General features: G+C 45.1%; 1 protein-coding gene across 12 annotated transcripts in view; it reads left to right on the forward strand.

Annotated features, from left to right (window-relative positions):
* Nucleotides 1-1,878: 1,878 nt before the first annotated feature.
* The window catches only part of TJP2 (tight junction protein 2), a 110,119-nt gene continuing 98,253 nt past the window's right edge, over nt 1,879-13,744 (forward strand). For 2 of the 12 annotated variants that reach the window (XM_080669195.1, XM_080669184.1), the window contains exon 1: nt 9,182-9,257. In XM_080669195.1, coding sequence (XP_080525321.1) covers nt 9,199-9,257 — 59 coding nt within the window. In that variant the 5' untranslated portion in view covers nt 9,182-9,198. Of the gene's footprint in view, nt 2,289-2,325; nt 2,443-9,179; nt 9,258-13,744 lie in introns of those variants that run through there. The other 10 variants (XM_080669197.1, XM_080669198.1, XM_080669189.1 and 7 more) reach the window with 9 other exon arrangements.

Below are 13,744 nucleotides of genomic sequence, written 5' to 3' on the forward strand. Positions count from 1 at the left end.
TTCTATGGATCCCCACATTGGCATTAACAGAGAAGCACTGGGTGTGGGAGGCAGGAGATCAGGCTCTTTTGGGTCATTCCTGCATGAAGCTGGACAGAGGTCAGGTAGAACTTGTAGCAGTGACCACCTACCAGGTTGCTCATTGTTTGATGGGCATTTTGAGTAAACAGATCTTGGAATCTTTTTTCAAGAAAAACATATCATGAGTTCTAAATGATAATTCCAATTCCAATTTAATATTGCTTAACTTCTGTGATTTTTATATTTATCTCTTTTATACTGAAAAATGTTAATTCTTAAGGACATTATAACATAATTACTTATTACTAACATTATAATTGCTGAAAAGCAGTCTGTTTTTTGTTGTATTTTTTAAAAAACATTCTCTTCATCTTTAGGGTACATACCTAAGGGATGTAGTCAAATACTTGTGTTTTAAAGTCACCTGACATAATTTCCCTTTACATGGGTAAGCGACCAAATTGGTAACTGCATTCACTTGTTGCATTTTGCTTTTTAAATGTTTGATTTAATTTTTTCAGAATTATATAAAATATAATCATTCCAAAGTCAAATCTACAAAACAAGTTATAGTCGGAGAACTCTAGCTTCTATGCCTGTGCTTTCCACCTTTTCCCTCTCTCTCAAATAGGTAGCCATTTATTTACCCTTTCATTAAAAAAAAAAAAAGCAAACACATGTATGTTCCTGCTTTCTTAGGTGAAAGGTGGCATACACCTTTATGCATCTTGCTAGCACTTTGTTTCTGACAAACCACTCTTCATCTTTTAAAAAACTGTACTGTCTTCTAGGCTCGATCTACCATTTCATGGAATAATTTGTTGATAGGTACCTCCAGAAGTTTCAGGTAAATGAACCTGAGTCTTCTCAGAAGCACTGTTATTCATTCCCTTAGTTCTGGCAAAGGTTCCTGTAGGGAGAGGGAAGGAGATTTTGCCCTTCTGGAATGAATGAGAGGGCATGACCTTCGCAGGAATTTTTGTTATTGTGGTAAAATATACATCACATAAAATTGACCATTTTAGCCACTTTTTAAGCATACAATTCAGTAGGGGGAGGGGGAGAGGGAGAGGGAACCTCATATGCCCCACACCCGGGACCAGCCGGCAACCTGGACTTGTATCCTCACCGGAACTAGCAACCTTTTGGTGCACCGGCCAGGGCACCGCCCCAGGATTTTAAACAAGATGAAGTGAAAGGAGCACCTGCTTGCCAGGGGCAGGCTTGGACACTAGGAAGATTCTGCTCTCGGCTGGGCAGGGATTCCGGTTGTGACTAAGCGGACTCTGGGGTTAGCGCTCCCGCCCTCACCTATTGTCCCAGCGGGAGGAACCGGTATTTCCGGATTGGGGCCTCAGACCCTGTGATCCTGGCTAAGGGTGAGGCTGGTGGGGGAGGGGAACGGAAGCTGATCACAAAAGTTAACTTTCCACCGACCTCATTAACCTGCTTCCCACCCACCCCAGCCAACAAAACGAAGACCCCAGTGCCACCACACACACACACACACACACACACACACACACACACACGCACACACACACACACACACACACACACACACGCAGTGGCCGGAGCTACCCTCTTCCAAAAGCACAATCCTGCAGAGGGTTAGAAAGCCGACCTGGGCACGAATTAAGAAAGAAGTACAGCGCATTCCGCTTGCCCTGGGCGGGAAGAAAACTCAGTGCAGTTTTGCAGAGAAGGAAAGAGGTAGGGCAGTGCGTTGCGCTGTCTGGAGTGACTAGGCGATCTTTGCAGCCTCGGCCCCTGCCCCACCACTTGGTGGCGTGTGGGAGCCCCGCAACCCCGTCCTTCCAGACACCCCAAAGTAACGCTGCAAAAAAAAACACACACACACACACAAAAAAAACAACCTGCGTCTCCTCCCTCCGTGTCTCGAGGAAGCAGGTGACAGCCGCTGCCCACCCTCGTCCCCTCTGAGCCGCCGCTCTCTGGCTAGCCGCTGACCAACTCGCTCTGCCCCCCAACTTGGATATATATTTTTATTTCTCTCAAAGCTCCAAACAGGAAATAGCTTGAGTCACAATAATACACAGGAGCGGCCGCGGAGGCCAACTGCGCCCGCCCATTCCCGGGCAGCCTCCCGCTCCCCGGCTCGGGAGAGGCGCCACCAGCGACGCGCGCGGGAAGCAGGGGACAGCGGCCCAGCAGCCGGCGCCGCGTGGGAGCGCGCCCAAGCGCAGACCGGAGCCACCCGCAGCCTGCGCCCGACTCTGCTGACCGCGGACGCCACCCGCCTACAGGCGAGTACTGCGCCCTCCTCCCTCTCCTTCCCCGGCCCGGAGCGCCCGCAGCGCCTCCCGGTGCCGCCCGCCGCGCAGCGGGAAAAGAACTGCGCCAGGCGCCGCAGCCCGGGCTCTGGCGACGCTGGGGGACCTTCCTCCTGCCCCAACTTTGGTAAAGGAGGGATTTGCGGGGTGTGGCGGGGTGCTTGCACTCTTGATCCGTCGTGTGGACGGAGGTAAGGGGCAGCGCGAGTAAATGCGAGTTCATGCCCGTCCGTCCCCTCCCCACTCCCATTTCCTTGAGCTCTTCTCTATTGAGGATTGATTTTTTTTTTTTTCTTTCTGGGGGATGCCTGGCTGACATTTGCTTCCCCATGCCCCCGGGGGACGACGGCGTATTATAGGGTTTGTCTGGGGGAGCCGTTTGCAAGTGGGCTTGAGCACGTACCTGAGGCAACTACAGGTACCTGGGGGCCACTTTCTTTTTCCGACCTGGCCTCGCGCCATCTCCTCCAAGGGATGGGAGCGGTCTCACTTCCTGTTGAGCTTCTCTTGAACACGTTTAAAAGGCCTCTGAGTTTCTGTTGGCTCTGCCAGCCTTTGCGATATTATCTGGAAGGGGCAGGAGCTGGTGCCTTGGATTTACGCGGGCCCAGGGTTAGTTGGAAGCTGGTAAGGCCGCCTGAGCTGCCAGCCTGCGGGGCTTGGAAACTGCGCACCTGGGAGTCCCATTGCAGCCCCGGCCGCCTCGCGGACCCGCGCCGCCGGCCGAGCGGGGGTCTGTTGCCCCTGTCCCGCAGAACTTTGGAGAAACTGTTTCATTTACTTATTTGTTTATTTGTACTTTCTGACTCATTTGTAAGGGAGGGGCCGAGTTTGTCAACACGCTGGGCGTTGTCCGTTTTCTAGGGGTGCATTGAAAGGTTCTGCTATAGGGAACTCAGTCCACACGGAGTTGGAAGTCTTAATGTTGGATAAAGGCCACTGAATTCCAGTCATTCTTCGAGCTGGGGAAGGGCATTTTCAAGACTGTTTTGAAGTCGGCTGGAGGGCTTCTGCGGAGCTGTGTCTCTCTGCAGTCACTTATCGCCTGTAGCTGCTTCCTAGTCCCCGAGGTGGGGGGGTGGGGACTCTTGGGGGCCCTCTTCACAGTCAGGCCCTCTATCCAAGTTTCCGAACGCATTTTTACGAACGGTGATTGGTTGGTAAGCTAAGTCTTGAACCAATTGGCTTGAAAGATCAGCCCCTCTGTGTGTCCTTGTGAGAGGACCTGGTTCTAGATTTAGACTGATAAGTTGGCATTCCTGGGACGCGCTGCTTCCAGTGAGGTCCGCAGCCCAGCAGCGGCATCATCTGGGGACCTGCTAAAATACATGCTCTGAGGTCCCACCCTGACCTGCTGAGTCAAGATGCATACGGGATCGTTAGCTTGCTAATGTTTCAGAAGCACCAGTCTTAAGTTTTCTGTCCGGGGTAAGGAAGTGATTTTCATCCAATCCTGCATTTGAACCTTGTTGCCAGACCAGGACAAACACATTTCAGTTGGCGGGTCACAGCCCGCCAGGCTCTTGCAGTATTTGGACCTGTAGTTAGCATACTAGCTTGTGAGTTTTTTTGTTTCTCAATATTTTTATTCTTTTTCTGGTAGTATTAGGATAAAATACACACAACATAAAATTTACCATTTTAACCATTTTGAAGTGTACAGTTCAGTGGCACTCAGTACATTCACAATGTTGAGCAACTATCACCACTGTCCGTTTTCAGAACTTTTCCATCAAGACAAGGAGAAACTCTGTCCCGGTTAAACAACACCCCATGCCCACTTCTCCCCAGCCCCTGAGCTTCTGGAGACTGCTAATATTTTTTCGTAGGGTACAGAAAAGGTTGATTAGGAATGTAAAGCAAAAGTAAAATCATGTTCACAGGGAATATAAGCAAACATTTGGCGATCCTTACATCACTGGCCTGGGCAAGGCAGCTGGTTCCAGATTCTTAGAGTGCATGTGCTTTTAATAGTGACAGCCCTGACCATGAGGGTTTCCTTTTTGGTTTGGCTGGAAAGGACTGGAGCAACCCAGGGTTCAAACTGCACTAATTAGCTAAGCGTAGATGCGTAGTAACATCTATCTCTGCTTTTAATTGGCTTTATTTTCGATGGCCTGTTTATATTGGGTTTAGTGTGTTGTTTTTTTAAATAATAAAACTCATTTTTGAAAATTTGTCAGAATAAACCTTAAGAAAAAAAGTTGTTACTTGGTATATAGGAGGAGGGATAGCAAGACTTCAGAAAGATTTGAAATAATTGTCTAAAATCCCCCAGACTATTTTGTTTCTGCTTTAATGGTAAATTAGTCTAATGGTCCAACCGCATTATTTCTAGTTCCAAAAAAATATTTGTATAAATTAGAAAAACCTTGTAATAGTGAAAGTCATCTGCTTGCATCTGCTTAAAATTGTCCAGCTTGTGGTTTGAGGACATGCTTTTTGGTGAGACCATGAATGTGACTGGGTGAACTAATAAAGATGGTTGGTTTTAGGATCCAAGAGAGTCATTGTTACAGATCAGGAATGCGGTTTGGAATACACAAGCTATCCAGGGATATTGGAAAGATCTAATAAATAGCCAAATAGTGGCAGATTCTTCACATTGTTCCCAGATTTCTTTTCTCTAAGACCCTTGACTTTTCTTGTAGTACGACTTGCTTCACAGTGAGCCTATCAGCTTGTAGGAAGGAACTTAGTTTCCTTTGATTGAAAAGTCCCTTTGAACGATGAATGAAGATCATTCAAATAGGCAAGACTTGGGCAGAAAATTCTCCCACTTCGGGAGATTCTTGCATTCCCAGAATTTCGGATTGTTATTTCCTTTTCATTCTAGTAAGGCAAAAGAGAAAAGATTTCCCCTCGTCCACTATGTTTTCTTCCGAAATAGCAATCTCGTTCAGTGTTTCATTTGGTGAAAAATACACACTCATTCATACACACTCAACTAAGATAGTGGAAAATTAATCTGGAGATACAAGAGAACACACTTTTATATTAAACCTGAAATAAAATTAATAATGAAGTCTTCCTTAAAATTAGGTAGTTATTGTTTCAGGTTTGGCAAATCCAGTCAACACCGTTCTCGAGATCTGAGGTTTAGAATACCCAGAAGAACCCCCTGGTCTCCATAGGAGAGATCAAGGTATCAGACTATTTCATTTTAGCACCCACGAACATTTGTTGAGTGCCTATTGTGAATCGAGTATTTTCAGATATATTCTCATTAAATCTTTACAAGGGCAGTGGGAGAAGTATTTCTCTCCCCCCTCATTTTACAGATGAGAAAACTGAAGCCAACCTGCGTCTTCCTACTTTAGACCATGGTTCTTTCCATGGTTGTTCCATGTAGAAGATTAAGTCTGCCTGCTGATGGATGCCTGAGAATATATGTATTCATTAATATCTTTTGGAACATCAGATACTTCATGCACTAGGCCCTGAGGCACATAAGAAGGTGAACCAAAACTGAAATTCCAAAAGAACAAAGGGTTCTTTCCCTGTTACCACAAGACCTCTGACGAGTGATCAGTTAGATTATACTTGGCTTGAATGTAGCATAAATGTCCGTCTCCTAGAAAAATAAGGCGTTCTCCGCATTGTGATTGGTTGGCTCTGCCATCTCTGCATATTGGCTTGATAGTCGCTATGTGGCGCCCCGAGATGCTACGCAGTGTAGGAGCAAGGGCACAGGAAGAACTGACATCTACCCTGACCAGCCAACTGAGAGAGGGAGTAAACCTCATAAATGTGGAGCTACCGCATCCCGGAGTATAAAATTAGGGGAAGATAATTATCTTCCTCTAAGATTATATCAAGGGCTCAAAAGGACCTTATTTGTAAAAGTGCTTATAAATTGTTAAGTGATAGTAAAAGCTATCTTTATCATCATTTGGGGGAAATTTACAGTGCAAAGGAGACAGAAAAACTCCCAATTTGAGGTTCCTAACACTTTTTAGTTAACTGAATTTGTTTGCAATTCTCTTCTAGATTTAGGCCATTTAAAGAAACACACATTTGGCCTTACTGGTTTGGCTCAGTGTTTAGAATGTTGGTCCGTAGACTGAAGGGTCCCGGTTTCGATTCTGGTTAAGGGCACAAACCTAGGTTGGTATGGGAGGCAACCAGTTGATGTGTCTCTCTCACATCAGTGTTTCTCTCTGTCTCTCCCACTCCCTTCCACTCTCTCTAAAAATCAATGGAAAAATATCCTCGTGTGAGGATTAGAAAAACAAAACTAGAAACACACAATTGTATTGAGATGTAATTCACATACCATGCAATTTACCTATTTAAATTGTATAACGTATTGGTTTTGAGCATAGTTACACAGTTGTGCAGTCATTACCACAATCAATTTTAGGACATCTTTATTGTCCTAAAAAGACAGAACTCCTCTATGAACCCCTTCCACCATTTGGCTGGCAAATCCCTATTTCCTCCTTCCCCCACCCTAAGCAACCACTAATCTACTTTCTGTCTATAGATTTGCCTATCCTGGACATCCTATATAATAAAAGCCTAATGTGCTAAGTGTCCGGTCATCTGGTCGGCTGTTCAACCAATCAAAGTGTAATATGCTAATGATATGCTAAGGCCACTCAACCGCTCTCTATGACGTGCAGTGACCACCAGAGGGCAGATGCTCCAACCAGTAGATTAGCTTGCTGCTGGGGTCAATCAGGACTGAGTGAGACGGGCCAGATACTCCCTGGAGCCCTCCCGTGGTCCCTCCCCAGCTGGCCAATCTCCCATGTCCCTTCCTGACCCTGATTGTGTACCAGTGGGTCCCTTGGCCTGGCCTGTGCCCTCTCGCAATCTGGGCTGTGAGGTACCCCCCTCCCCGCCCCCGGAGTGCACCAATTTCGTGCACTGGGCCTCTAGTTTACTATAAATGGAATTATACAACATGTAGTTCTGTATGTCTGGCTTCTTTAACTTAACATAATGTTTTCAAAGTTTATATTGTTGCATGTATCTGTGCTTTATTCTTTTTTTCAATCAAATAATATTCCATTGCATATATATACACATTTTTTTTAATTCATCTCTTAATGGACATTTGGGTTGTTTCTATTTTTTGGCTATTATGATTGACCCTTGTGTGAACATTCATGTACAAGCTATGTGGACATATGTTTTCATTTCTTTTGGGTACATGCCTACAAGTGGAAACCACATGATGACTCTATATTTAACATTTTCAGGAACTGCCAGACTGTTTACCAAAGTGGCTGCACCAGTTTACAGTCCAATTTCTCCACATGCTCATCAATACTTACTGTCTGTTTTTATTTTAGCCATCCTAGTTGGTGTGAAGTGGTTTTGAGTCAGACTTCTCTGATGGCTACTGATGTTGAACATATTTTCATGTGCTTATTTATTAGGCCATTCTTTTTGATTTTTAAAAATTCTTTTCTAAGGAAAAGACTAGATAAAGAAGAAATCAGTTTTGAATAGATTCCCTAGTTCCAGTGCTTCAGAAGAATACTAAATATGTAAATTGAGTCCATTGCTCTTTTGAGATTTATTTCAGTTTGCTAGCTGTGCAGGCTTCCCCGTCCCATCCCTCACGGAGCTCACATTACCAGGTTCTGGGATGTGCAGTTTGGGGCCAAGGGGTCACGTGTGGACTTTCCTTCCTAGGATAGTCCAGAGGCCACAGTCCTAGAGCCCTGACTGGACCACTCTGCTCCTCTTGCCTGTCACTGCTAATCATCACCAACCTGGAGCCAAGCCGAGCTTTGTAGACCAGAAGCCAGAAGCAGCAGTGACTGCTGAGTTTTAGTTTTCCTCTTCTCCCGCGGATGCCTGCCTGGCTTAATAGCTTTAATATCTGTGCTGCCCCGTGTCTAGTCTCCTTAGCATAACTTGTATAAGCCGATTCTGAGAGTGGGTGCTGACAGTTATGAAGGTCAGGTTTGCTACAGAAAAGAAATCCAAGAAGGGCGGTGGCCCACTGCTGTTGGGACCTCTGAAACTTATTTCACTCTTGCTGTGGTTTCACAAAGTTGGGGCAAACATCCCCACATTTTATTGTATATTCTGTTTCAAAGGAATCCCCATTGTATCTGAGGATGTAAGGCATTTCTCTGGGTTTTGGAGAAAGGGCAAAGCCTGTCCCTGGGTGTTCTCTGTTATCCTTTGGGGGCACCTGTTATTAGCAGAGGGAAAGGGTTTAATACCTGTGGTTGTAAACTGATTGCCCGGCTCTGCCTGGGACTTGCTGGTGTCAGGAGCTGAGGAGCCACTGCTTACTTTAAATATGTTTTTATTTTATTTTATTTTTTATTTTTTTTATTTCAGAGAGGAAGGGAGAGGGATAAAGAGATAGAAACATCGATGAGAGAGAAACATCATGCATGTGGACCCCCTGCTGGGTTTGGAGCCCACAACCCAGGCATGTGCCCTGACCCACTGGGAATCAAACTAGTGACCTCTTGGTTCATGGGTCGACTCTCAACCACTGAGCCACACCGGCCGGGCTGTGGCTGGCTACTTTAGACTCTCCTGTTGTCCCCAATCCCTCTCAGCCGGTTGTACACTTTTCCATTCCTGCCTGGCCCCTCCAGGCCCTGGGAGTGAGTCTCTGGTTATTGGACAGGACTGGACAGACAAGAAGTATTTCAGCATCCTGCTTCTGTGGAGACACAGTGTCTGGGAGCCCTAACACCACCCCCAGTTTCGATGATTCTCTAGGGGGACCTGCAGGAATCACACGAAGTTCACACCTGAAGTTTGTACTCACCACTGTGATTGTCACGGTGAAGTCAGCAAAGGGAAAAGCACACGGAATGAAATCCGAGGAGACCTGGCGCAAGCTCCCAGCGTCCTCCCCCCGTGGAGCCCTATAGAGCATGCTTAATTCCAACAGCAGCGAGTTATGACAGTGTGTGTGAAATGCTGTCAACCAGGGAAGCTCATGAAGACTCAGTGCCTAGGGTTTGTTCTGGGGACTTACTACTTTGGAATCCTCTGCATAGTATGTTACAAAAGTTCAGACTCCCAGAACGAAAGCAGGTTTATCATAAACTATATTATTTGTGCAAATAGTTTAGGGTCAGTGAGCCACACTTACCGGTCCTGGGAATGGCGGGGACCTTCTCCAAATCCAAATTCCCAGATGCCAGCCAACCTTGTAAGCAGGCCTTTCAAAGGATGTTAATTTTTTTTTTTTTTTTTTTTTTTTTGTACACAGATGGGGATGGGGAATGGGATAGGAAGTGAGGCTGTTGCTTCTGTTTTCTTCCCTCTGACCAAAGCTGGAGAGGACAGACATGCCTTGGGTTTAGCACTCAGATAGATCTTGGTTTCAGGATGGGTGGCATCCCTTTACTACAGGGACAGAGAAGAAGGGTGAGAGTACACATCGGCAGAGTTCACAGCCCTGCTCATTCATGCATTCATGCACTGTGGATGCCTGTACTCTGCCAGGCACCGTGCCAGGTGCTAGGGATGCAGTGGTGAGCAGAGCAAAGTCTCTGCCCTCACGAGACCCACGTTCTCCAGGGAGACAAATAAGCAAAGAGGCAATTACATTTCACTGTGATGAGGGCATGCTAAGGGCCACAGGGCACCAGGCTTAGTAGGTGTGAGCAGGCATGAATTTTGTAACCTGGGTAGGAATCATACCTCCACTACTTGCTACCTGTGTGGCCCCAGGCAGAATAACTTAGTCACTTGGTGCCTGAGTTTTCTCATCTGAAAATGGAGAATTTACATCCATTTCTTAAGGTTAATGTGAGAACTAAAGAGGGTAATGCATGTAGAACACTTACCTCAGTGGCTGGCACAGTGGGCATGTTCACTAAATAATGGTTTGGTGACATTTAGGAAGGGTGTGTTAGCCAGAGGGAACGGCATCTGCCATACCCTGGCTCTGTGCAGAGCCCAATGACATAGGGCATCCCTGCCTCCCTCCAGCCCTGCACTGCCTTCCTGCCAGCTCGCTCTGCTTACTGGTCCGAGAACACTGTTCGCTGTTTTTGCTTTTTTGGGTCTTGACAATACTTTTCCCTCTTCCTGAGAGGCCTCAGATCCCTTTGTCAGCCTAGGAAATGTTTACTCATATTATTGAGACCTAACTCAAGTGCCTCCTCTGTGAAGGCTTTTCCATGCTAAGATCGTCACCCCGAATTGTCCTCTCTCTCCTTTGTCACATTCCTGTTCCACAGTCACTCACATCTCTATGCTGGGTTGCAGTTAGTTGTCACTCCATTAGACTGGGTGATTCTCTTGGGCAGAGATGGTTTGTATTATTTGTATGTCCAGTGTCAGTCAGGGTGTTTGATAGGAAGGAGCTCAGTGGTTGTCCAGGGAGGGGAGGAATGGATGAGTGTTAGGTTAGACTAGAAAGAAAAGTCAACAAGAAATGGATGCAATGTCAGCAGAATAGGTCTCTGCCTTCAGAACAGAGCTTACAGTCCAGAGAAGAAGATAGGTGCTAAACAGGGAAACACAAACATATAATTAGATACTGAGAAGTGACTCAAGGAAGACAGTCTGGTCCAGCAGCAGGTGCAAGGGGAGCTGGAACAGGGAGACATGGGAGGTCCAAATGTCGATGCCCTGGGCAGCATGCGGTTATCTTCCGGAGGCTGGAAGGACTGGTCAGGCGGGAAGCCACACCAGGAATCCTCCCGGTGGGGCTAGAAAGGTGGGTCAAAGGTTACCATACCTCAGTTGCCAAAGGGCAAGGACCACAGGAGATCTAAGTGGACACTTGGAAGGTCAAAGTGGTCCACGTGGGAGCATGGAACTCTGGGGTTTTGCATATATTCGTTATTTTGATTCTCCCACAACCTTAACAAGTAGGTGCTATTATTATCCCCTGTTTATTGATGAGGAGACTGAGGCCCCAGTGAGATTAAAAGCCTTGCCCAGGTTACACAGCTAAGTAAGTGTGAAGCTGGGATTCAGATGCAGGCGTCTGATTCTGGAGTGCAGGAGCTTAGCCCATTACACCTTGCTGACTTAATTACGAAGCAAACCCTAATGTTATTGGGTGTCTATTATATGTTGGTTCCTGAGCCAGGAGAGACACTAGATATACAAAGATAAATATGACATCATACCTACCATTTAGGTCATCAAAGAATACCGAGGGAGACAGATCTGTAAAAATATGATTTTTTGAAGTCAGTTAAAATTGATTGAGACTAACAAGAAACTCTCTTTACCTTTCTTTTTTTTTTTTAAATATATTTTATTGATTTTTTACAGAGAGGAAGGGAGAGGGATAGAGAGTTAGAAACATCGATGGGAAAGAAACATCAATCAGCTGCCTCCTGCACACCTCCCACAGGGGATGTGCCCGCAACCAAGGTACATGCCCTTGACTGGAGTTGAACCTGGGACCTTTCAGTCTGCAGGCCGACGCTCTATCCACTGAGCCAAACCAGTCAGGGCTCTTTACCTTTCTTTTAACTATAGTGTATTGAACCATTGGCAGAGGGAAGTGTTTTGCTATTTCAAATGTGTCTGGTGGCTGAACTGCTCACAAAAAATATATTGTTGAGGGAATAGTGGGCTGATTCATTAAGCTAAAATTTACTATATATTTTTATAAAGAGTTTATAATAGAATGAGAATAACTAAATGATGGTAACAGGTGTCCTAAAATATATAATACTATCAAGATGTACTTTGAGAAAAAATAGAACCACTTATATAAAGAAGAATTTTTAAACTGAAAATAAATATAGATAATTTAGAAATATTTTATAGGAGAATGTAAAACAAAATGACTTAAAAACCTGTGGCATTTCAGGACCTTGACCATTAGGGTCATGAGGAAGTTCAGGGACTCCGGGAGGTAACTCACTTTCATTTTCTGGATGGGGGTGTCGAGGGAAAAACCCAGCCTATGAGGGAGAAGATAGAAGGACAGTGACCCATTGGTGGGAAGCCAGCTTGGTGATGGTAGTGGTAGGGCCTCCTGGAGAAAGAAAGAGTGGAGGAGGAGAAAGAAGAGAAAGCCTGCAGCCAGGAGGGAGGAGGTCTGAGGGCAGGGGTATGACACCTCCTGTCTCCGAGGAAGCAGCACCCCCTGCCCAGGCATCAGGGAGTAAATGCTCTGTGTGGGTCATCAGATGCAGGAGCACGCACTCTGGAAGGCACTAGAACAGAATTGTAGCTTGAATATTGACTCTGACGCTCAGGGGCTGTATGATCTGGGGCAGGTTTCCCAACTCTGAGCCTTCGTTTCCTCCTTGTAAAAAGGGACCATTCATGTTGCCTTCTCCCTGAATTGGTGCGGCTGTCATTGCTCTTTCGGTTATTCGTTGTCTCAGGTCTGCAGCCTCTGTTCTCAGAAGGGGAAGGTTTTGTCCAGCCTCCCACACTCTAAATCAATGATCATGCACTCTTTTTTCAAGGGACAGAATCGGGCTTTGAGAAGAGTGGGTCTTCCTGCTGTTCTTCAAGGTCTTTGCATCTCTTTCTGTGGATTTCCAGATCCTCACAATCACAGCTCATCGTTTTTTTTTTTTTAAATTTAAGTTTTTAATTATGGGTGATATTCAGTATTTTATATTAGTTTCAGGTGTACAGCGTAGTGATTATTAGACAGTTACATAACTTACAAAGTGATCTCCCGATAATTTTAGTACCCACCTGGCACCATACAGTTATTATAATATTATTGACTATATTTCCTATGGTGTACTTTACCTTCCCGTGACTATTCTGCAACTACTAATTTGTACTTAATGCCTTCACCCTTTTCACCAGTCCCCCAAACCCCTTCCCATCTGGCAACCTCAGTTTGTATTTATGAGTCTGTTTCTGTTTTGGTTGTTTTAGTTTTTTCTTTAGTATCCACATAAAAGTGAAATCATATGGTATTTGTCTTTCTCTGACTGACTTATTCCACTTAGCATAATATCCTAGGGCCATCCATGTTGTTGCAAATGGCAAGATTTCATTTTTTTTTTAATGGCTAAATCATATTCCAGTGTATAAATGCACCACTTCTTCTTTATCCCTTTATCTATTGATGGACATTTAGGTTGTTTCCATATGTAAATAATGTTGTGATGAACATAGGGGTGCATATATTCTTTTGAATTAGTGGACTTGCTGGGTCATAATGTAGTTCCGTTTTTAATTTTTGGAAGGACCTACATACTGTTTTCCACAGTAACTGCCTAATCTGTATTCCCACCAACAATGCATGAGGGTTCCCTTTTCTCCACATTCTTGCCAACACTTGTCATTTGTGCATTTATTCATGATAGACATGTTGACAGGTGTAAAGTGATGTAGTTTTAATTTGTATTTCTCTGATGATTAGTGATGTTAAGCATATTTTCATAAGTCTATTGGCCATCTGTATGTCCTCTTTGGAGAAATGTCTGTTCAGGTCTTTTGCCCATTTTTAAATTGGATTGTTTGTTTTTTTGTATGAATTTTGTTTTTTTAAAAAATAT

The sequence above is a fragment of the Plecotus auritus genome (genome assembly GCF_963455305.1).
Source record: "Plecotus auritus genome assembly, chromosome: 5".
Classification (NCBI taxonomy): domain Eukaryota; kingdom Metazoa; phylum Chordata; class Mammalia; order Chiroptera; family Vespertilionidae; genus Plecotus; species Plecotus auritus.